An 8,068-nucleotide genomic window follows, 5' to 3' on the forward strand; every position below is an offset into this window, starting at 1 on the left:
CTGTATTTCATTTTATTTTATTTTTCTAAATAAATACCTATTGAGGGATTGTTGCATTTAAACGTTCAGTTGCTGTTGTCCTTATTAGGTTTAAACATATTAAAGTTGACACCGAACTCAGGCCCCATCTCATTGTACTAACAACTCAAGATGATATTCTATAGCTACGTGAGATAGGGGTTACACTAATATGACTGTGTAACGATAAAAATAAATCAATAAAGGCCTGCTCCTGGGTAAGGCATGTTCAGGAAAGACGTGATTCTCTCCGCAAACACAGAGGATGCATCATCATGCAGCGATGCTTTGACTTGTGGCAATATTAGAAAACATGATGCTAAAATCTAATCAAAAAGACATATTGAACATTTTAGTATCTCATAAAACTCTGGATGCTACATTCTGTGGGTTGAACATGATGTGAAGGTCTTAATGTTCTGGGGCCACTTTATATTTCAGTCAGTCTGTTAAAAGGTAACTGAATGTGAGCCGCTGTACTGCTCTGTGGTACAGCTGTAGATAATGGAGCACACATCAGTCAGGACTCCTGCCTTTGGCCTCTACTGCACCTTTAGTGATTGCTTACACCCTTTATATTGTGTAGTTATGAGGCAGCTCTCTATGCTGTCTATGGAGTGTCTCGTGTTCCTACTGGTCAGAAACAGGTTCCTCCTTAACACCATATAAGCCAAGGCTCATCAGTCTCACTCAGGACAACCCAAATGGGCACCTTTCAAGATTAGTTTAATTTAAAAACGCAGTCTTTACTTTAACTCTGTTTCCTTGCTCAACTGCAGACAAGATCCAGTAGCATTAAGACACGTGACCATCTGATCTAACTGACAGTGTTGAAAGCCTCTGTTTGCTTTACAATGCATTACTGTACACAACAAAGACCGTGGACCTGATCCCTCATCAGTTACACGTCAATAACTATACCAAGAAACAGCTTCAGGTGGAAAATACAGAAAACTCTTCCAGTATACACATGGTTACTTGGTCATTATTTTAAGTCAGACGTAGAAAAATGTGATCCTCTCCTTGGATGAGGCAGCAGGAGGGCCACTGTTTCAATACACCAACAGAAAGCATCACATACACCAGTCAGCCACATTAAAACCATCATTAGGGGACGTGAGTAACACTAATAATGCTCTGCTGGGGAACAGGGGTCCTGCAGTCATGTGGACGTTGCTTTGACCGAATGACCCGCATGTACACACCATCCCAGACGAAACACATCTCCAGCAGGACAATGTGCCTGGTCCCACTGCCAAAATATGCTCAAGAAACAACTCAAGTAACAAACCCCCCAACTAACACTGTGACTGAGCATCTGTGGGAGGCATCAGAACAGTGCCACAGAGGTTTCAGCCCAAAGGACCTGCTTCCAGCACACCGATTCTGAACAACACAGGACAGTGTTAGAGGTCCATGTTCAGGGAGGACTGACACGGTAGTAGGAAGGTGTTTTTAATCTTGTGGCTAACTGGTGTATGTTACAGATGCTTCTGGTCTCAGTGAGCAGTAACACTTGGACAGCTTCATACAGAAACAGAGTGAACATGAGTGTGTGTGCTTACTCTTCCTCTTCCCGATGTCCAGGTCAGACGTGGCAGCCTCACACAGCAGCACTATCCCCATGGTAACAGCAGCATCTGGCAGTGATGTCAAGGTTTAGCCACGTGCACATCAGTCTGCTCTAACTCCTGGGTCGAACCACCACCATTACACACTGAAACTGAGCAATAGACATAACCAGACAGGAGTGAAGAGCATCACCAATGCTGGTGCTCTGAGGAGACGTTAAAAGCTTTGGCTGAAGGGGAAGCGCAGGGATACAAATCACTATGGCTCACACTCCAAACAGTCTGACCATTAACCATGAAGTGAATAATACTGATTATATTGAAAGAAAGTTCAAGTCTGGATGCTTGTTTTTGACATGCTGGGAAGATGGGAGAGTGTAAAGTCATGAGCCACTCTGATGGGGACCAGACTGCTGAAAGTGTTGAAGCATCTCCAAAGTGCACATTTGATACGCAAGTGTTCAGCCAGCGGTGTAGACTGCTGCACTGACTAGCACAGACGTCAGACACTTTGGCGACAAATACATGAAAATGCTGCAGAAATGCTTTCCCTGTGGACATGGTGTCAGTATCAGATACCACCAGGCACCTTCACAAATCTTGTAGATTAATCGTAGCAACTAGACTGAGTTCCTTGAAGATGTTCCACCTCTCATCCAAGAGGCTTCATCAGTTCTGACTGACTAGCTGACTTCCAGATACTGATATCCTAAAGGAGCCATTAACACCTGAGTTTGGGTTTCACAAAAGCCACAAAGACCTTAACGAACCCCTTCGTGGCAGGGGGAGCACCAACGATTCATATAACAAGGGGGAGGAGCAACAAACCCCCAACTCAAACCAGAAATCAGGTGTTAATGGCTCCTTAAGGATATCAGTATCTGGGACTCCGAACTCGTCAGTCAGAACTGATGAAGCCTCTTGGATGAGAGGTGGAACGTCTTCAAGGAACTCAAGCAGGTCCAGTTGCTACGATTAAGCTATGAGAATGACCATGACCTGGATGACTGAGGATCTTCACAGACTTCAGAGATCTGGTAGAGTCCATGCTTCAACCAGCCAGAGGTGTTTGGTGGCGTATGAGGCCCCTCCAGCATACAGCACAGTGGTCAGAGTGTTTGGTGGCACCAGATTAGCTGTTTGGGCTGATTTCTATTTGTGCATTTTACAAGAAGATAATAGAGATAAGACTTGTGCTTTAGCATGTATTGTTTAGTGAAAACATGTCCACAGCTGAAGGATACTGAAGAGCAGGATGATGTGCGTCTCTGCCACAAACTGGGCCTGGCTGCTGCCGTGGATGTAGCTCTGAAAACAGTCGGATCTTAGATTAGTGTACTGGTCCACACACAACAAGGTGTTTCTGTCTCTGGAAAGTAGCACTACACAGTTAAAACACCAAGCATCTTTCAAGAACCAGAATAACAGTCCGCTGCAGAGAGCATTGACATATGGGTTCCATCTTTTCAGTCTGTTGATAGGGAGTCAGTCAGCATTAACGTGTGTGGCTAGTGGATTTTAAGCTGAGTGAGTTCCTTGTATGAGGCTACTGTAATGTGTTTTGCTGCCACAAAAGAAATGAATTCATGACAGCTGAAAGCAAGTTCACAGCATCTCTCCGTCTCCAGCTGTCATCAATGATGAGCTCCAGAAGAAAGAGCTGTTCAATCTGAGAACACTGACATGTTGGAGCATAAACATGACAGAAGATCAGATTCACTTCATGATTAACAGATAAAAAGGCTCCAGAATGAGGACTCCCTTCTGATGAACAGTAGCTATATGACAGCTCTTCCAACAAGATGAATGTGGTCAAAGTGTTTTCTATCCTGAAAATCTTTTTACCAGAAACACATTGGTAGGGTGCCTTGTTTTAGAACTGCAGTTATCCTTTATTGTGAGTTATGGACCTTAATCCTAACCCTTCCCATCTTCAATCTAAAGCGTGGTCTTCAGCTTCAGAGCACTATTTCTTCAGTTTACATCTATAAACTGTTCAGCTTTCCCTCTAAACTCTGCCCTCTCTCTCAAACAGCCTCTGCTCTGTTACAAATGGTTCAGTGACACTCAAATCTACTGCTGCTGACCAGATGTCCTGTGGTTCAGCTTTAGTGTTTCCTTTCTGCATGTTTGCAACATTTCTGCTCTTGGATCTTTGTGACAGAACTCCATCATTCCACAGCCGATGAGAATGCCAGCTATGCCACTGAAATGGTCTTCTTCCTCAGGTTACATCTGAAAGTACAAGTGCCTTACTGTGTAACTGCTTCATCACCAGCCACCATCCAGGGCTCACTGGTAATTCATTCACTTGTTGTTCTGTAGGGCCAAGTCATGCACATACAAGTTCCTCCATATACCAGCGTCTGTATTTGTAGTATAATAGCTACACTTCTTCCATTAGACGTCCACTGCTGTGCACTTTAACCACTTATCAGATGAAGGACCTCATGTATGTGTTGTACTTTAATGCTACTCACTTTCTCCAGATCTAAATGCTAGAAGCATATTTGCATACGGACACGAGAATAAACCCATGATAATGTGCTGGGTTTAAACACCAAAATGAGTCTGAGCTGCAGAATGCAGGTAAACAGCACCTGACATGACAGGGCTCCAGACTGCCACCATTTGGGTCACATTTATGACCTTTTTTTTTGAGAGTGTGCGAGTTGAAATTTCAAGCGGTCGCATGGTGTCACATGGTGCATGACAATCATGAAGCTGGCTTGGTGTCGCTGTGATCTGCACAGGCAGCTACTGAGTTCACCACAGCAGTCTGAAGTAGGACTATTAGAACTTTGGTCTACTGCGGTATTTATACTTAAAGATGGGTCTTCTTAGGACATGCAGACTCCATCTGCATCTGCTGTGTTCTTCGAGCGGAGCAGCGCATGTAGATTCCCTCCGCTTGTTAGAAAGAAATCACTTAGTTTTGTCTCGGACAAATCTGACATCGGAACGTCCTAATTTAACTCTTAAGTTTAACTATTCTTTGGTCACACACTGGTCTGAGCACTGCAGCCACCAAGCAGCAGCTAGCGCAGCCTGCATAGTGCTGCGTTTAGGGAACATCTGTAAATTGTAGTGTCTGTTGATATACAGATGTTGATCAAGTGATGTGTTTTGCCTGTGACCTGGCGGGAGATGCAACCAAATAAAAAAAGTTGGTCGCACCGGTGCTACTTGTGAAAAGTTAGTCTGGAGGCCTGTACTGAAAGATCGGATTGAGCTATTAAACTACAGACACTGGTATATGTTCAGGAGAGTCTGTGTGCACCAGAATGACACTCTGCCACTTTGATTCTCCAATGAGGACAAAATAGAACCTTCACTGAGCACCTGAAAGTCAAACAGCAGCTACTGGCAGCTGTTAAGGTGGATGCATGTTGCTGAGGACCTTGATTCAGGTGATCCACGTTGGCAGTGACCTGCTAGATCTGGTTAAGCAACTTGTTTTGGGGCTACGATTATGTCTAGGTATTACAGTAAAAATAAACAGTGGTTGGACAATTTAGCCAGTGTTGCTTCACAGATATCTGAGAAGTCTTAGTGTGAGGAGACACAAAAACTGAACCAAACAGTCAGGGAAACACATCAATATCTGCCAACTAAATCGTTACTAAACAGCTTTTTCGCCAATATGTGTGTAAAGGTGTAATAACATGTTTGAAAGTGTTGAAGTTCAATTCCTGTGGGAAACCCTGAAAAAAACCTGCTCCAGTCAGGGTACAGATAAATGATTGTCGAGCCTTCAGGAACTTATGAGGGGTCAGCTCAGGGCTTTGTCATGATTCTGAGTTGATTGCTAGCATTTATATTTCACCACAAACACTCCATTGTGGAGAAATAATTTCTAAATATATCTCTTATTCCACTTTGCAAGACATTGGAGTCCAGCCATATGGAGAAGACGTTCCTCCAACTAAGCTACGATAAAGCAGCTCAGAAGCTCACAAAGGCAACTCCAAAGGGCCACTCCACTTTTCTGAAACATGCAGAAGCTGTCAAAAATTCTGCAGCTGTAGAACATATAAAGGAGGCTCAAAAGGAAGGAAACCTGAGGTACTGTATGAAGTATAAAATGATCTGTACCAAGAAGTCAGTTCAAGCATTGACAGCAGAGGAAGAGTTATTGAAGCTGAAGAGGAGACGCACTAGCTCTGAGCTCAGTGCATCTACTGGCTGTAGCTCTAGAAGTTCAGTCAGTTCACCTCCTCAATAACGATGATGCATTCTTAGCAACCAACCCGCTCAGCTCTACAAAATTATCCAGCAGAAGCTAGAAAGAAATCTAGAGTGCCAGAACACTGCAGACCAACTGAAGGCAAGCTTGCTGAAGACAGCAGGGAATGACTGAAGTCTCTGAACGCCTGGAAGGGATCAGCGACTTGGTAGCAAGGGAAACACTCGTACACTCATGCACTGCAAACTTCTGTTTGAGAGGAGACCCATACTCCAAGACTGAAGTATTGGTGAAGTGATTGTTTGGTAACGATTGAGTTGGCAGATTTGTGAAATATCTCATAAAGTGCCCTCACTAAAAGGAAACGCGTACATCTACACATTTCTAATTCGTAGCTGCACAATTTGTGACTCCAGACAAACAGTTGTGAACAGGGCAGGCTGGAAGCTGAGCACAGGCTACCTGAGAGAGAGGCAGGGCTTAGAGAAATAGGGCTATTAAAGTGGAAGACCACACTCTTGGTTAAAGACGGGTAAGTGAGGCCATACGGTACATTGTGTGTTTCTGTCTTACAATTTGTCCTGTGCTGGGGTTCTTGTGTGCATACGGTGGTCCTCTGATGTGGTTCCACATCTGACCTGAGGTCATGATCAGGACGAAGCACTGAAACACAAGAAAACACACATCCCTGAGTCATCCAAAGCTGAGAAGCTGCTGGGTGTTTATTCTGTGTTTCACTCTGCTTTGGCTTGTGGATAAAAGCCTTAAAGACAACATTTAATCATTTTAATAATCATGTTATCAACCTTTGCAGTTACTTCAAAAGTCACCAATGCAGACATGAATAATAATGTAACGTCACGTGCACATAAAAGTACGACAAACAGTTCAGTCTAAGCACCGGTTAGTCCAGTCATCTAAGAGAAATCAGTGTTGAGGTTTCCAGTCTGGTTCCAGGCTTCTCATATCCCTGGACCTGCTTGTCCTAGACTTCATGATCCTGGCTTTGGACTTGGATTCTGACCCTGTGCTCCTCTGACCTGGTGCTGGTGTGCCTCTCTCCGTTTGTTCTTTATATCTGGGCCATCAGTCACTGAGGGACCTCTGACTCTCCTCAGGATCTTAATGCCCTGTTCTAGATGTTCTGGGTCTGGATCTTTATCTTCTTTGTGTGCACCTTGCCTTGTTACTGAAGCTTTGCTCCCTGTTTATGTAGTAAGTGTGTTTTCTAGGTAAGAATCTGATTTAATTACTAATCCATGAAGATTTTTATCTTTTAAATGATAATTAAATAGTAATATGAGACAACTAATGGCTCTTTCTGAGGTATTTATTTCTATTCTTTATTCTCATCTAATTGCCCACATCCTGAGGCATCTTGTGGCACATTGGCAGTTAGCTGCTCCATTATGACAGTGCATTCACTCACAGCGCACTGAAAACATGCGAGGAGACTTCTCCAGTTCTAACTAACAGATAGGAACTTTCAGATGTTTGTAGTCATATGACTAATGGCTCATCAACAACCAGTACTCACGTGCTTCCAGGTATGAATAGTTGTGAAAGCAGGTGATCCAACCACAACAGTAAAAATGGTGGTGGAGCTGCTAGTGAACACAGGATGTAAATGTACCATGTCAGGAGGGACCACTGAGGTTTGGGGATCAACATGACCCGGATGACTGAGAATCTACACAGAAAGTAAAAGGGTCTACCTGATGGTGCAAACAGGTACTACAGCTGGTCTACAACACATTGCTGACATGCATGTGCAGAAAATGGCAGGGCCGCTGTGAGCAGCTATTGCTGCACAAAGTGGAGACTTGGAAGGGATGAGGCCAGATTTAAATCTGGTGCAGGTGCAGGCACAAACTGAACTTCTTCCTCTTCTTTTTTTTTTTTTTTAAATCGCATCTCGTATATAATCACTGCTTTTATTTTATTTATTTTGTTGTGCATATGACAGCTGAAGGTATTTAATCTGTACTCTTCTAATTAATGATTATATTTACACTACCGTTCAAAAGTTTGGGGTCACATTGAAATTTCCTTATTTTTGAAGGAAAAGCACTGTACTTTTCAATGAAGATAACTTTAAACTAGTCTTAACTTTAAAGAAATACACTCTATACATTGCTAATGTGGTAAATGACTATTCTAGCTGCAAATGTCAGGTTTTTGGTGCAATACAGTACATAGGTGTATAGAGGCCCATTTCCAGCAACTATCACTCCAGTGTTCTAATGGTACAATGTGTTTGCTCATTGGCTCAGAAGGCTAATTGATGATTAGA

General features: G+C 43.2%; 1 protein-coding gene and 1 long non-coding RNA gene across 2 annotated transcripts in view; one reads left to right on the forward strand and one right to left on the reverse strand.

Annotated features, from left to right (window-relative positions):
* LOC103356669 (magnesium transporter protein 1) overlaps window positions 1-8,068 on the reverse strand; it is a 15,380-nt gene that overhangs the window by 3,359 nt on the left and 3,953 nt on the right. The window contains exons 6-8 of the mRNA XM_008280907.1: window positions 6,349-6,438; window positions 2,834-2,897; window positions 1,584-1,658 (exon numbers count right to left, since the gene is read on the reverse strand). Coding sequence (XP_008279129.1) covers window positions 1,584-1,658; window positions 2,834-2,897; window positions 6,349-6,438 — 229 coding nt within the window. The remainder of the gene's footprint in view (window positions 1-1,583; window positions 1,659-2,833; window positions 2,898-6,348; window positions 6,439-8,068) is intronic.
* The window catches only part of LOC103356668 (uncharacterized), a 12,560-nt gene that overhangs the window by 1,713 nt on the left and 2,779 nt on the right, over window positions 1-8,068 (forward strand). The window contains exon 2 of the long non-coding RNA XR_520149.1: window positions 1,801-1,805. This is a non-coding gene — a long non-coding RNA (uncharacterized LOC103356668). The remainder of the gene's footprint in view (window positions 1-1,800; window positions 1,806-8,068) is intronic.

Source organism: Stegastes partitus, unplaced genomic scaffold (assembly GCF_000690725.1).
Source record: "Stegastes partitus isolate 25-593 unplaced genomic scaffold, Stegastes_partitus-1.0.2 Scaffold213, whole genome shotgun sequence".
In the NCBI taxonomy this organism is placed as follows: Eukaryota; Metazoa; Chordata; class Actinopteri; family Pomacentridae; genus Stegastes; species Stegastes partitus.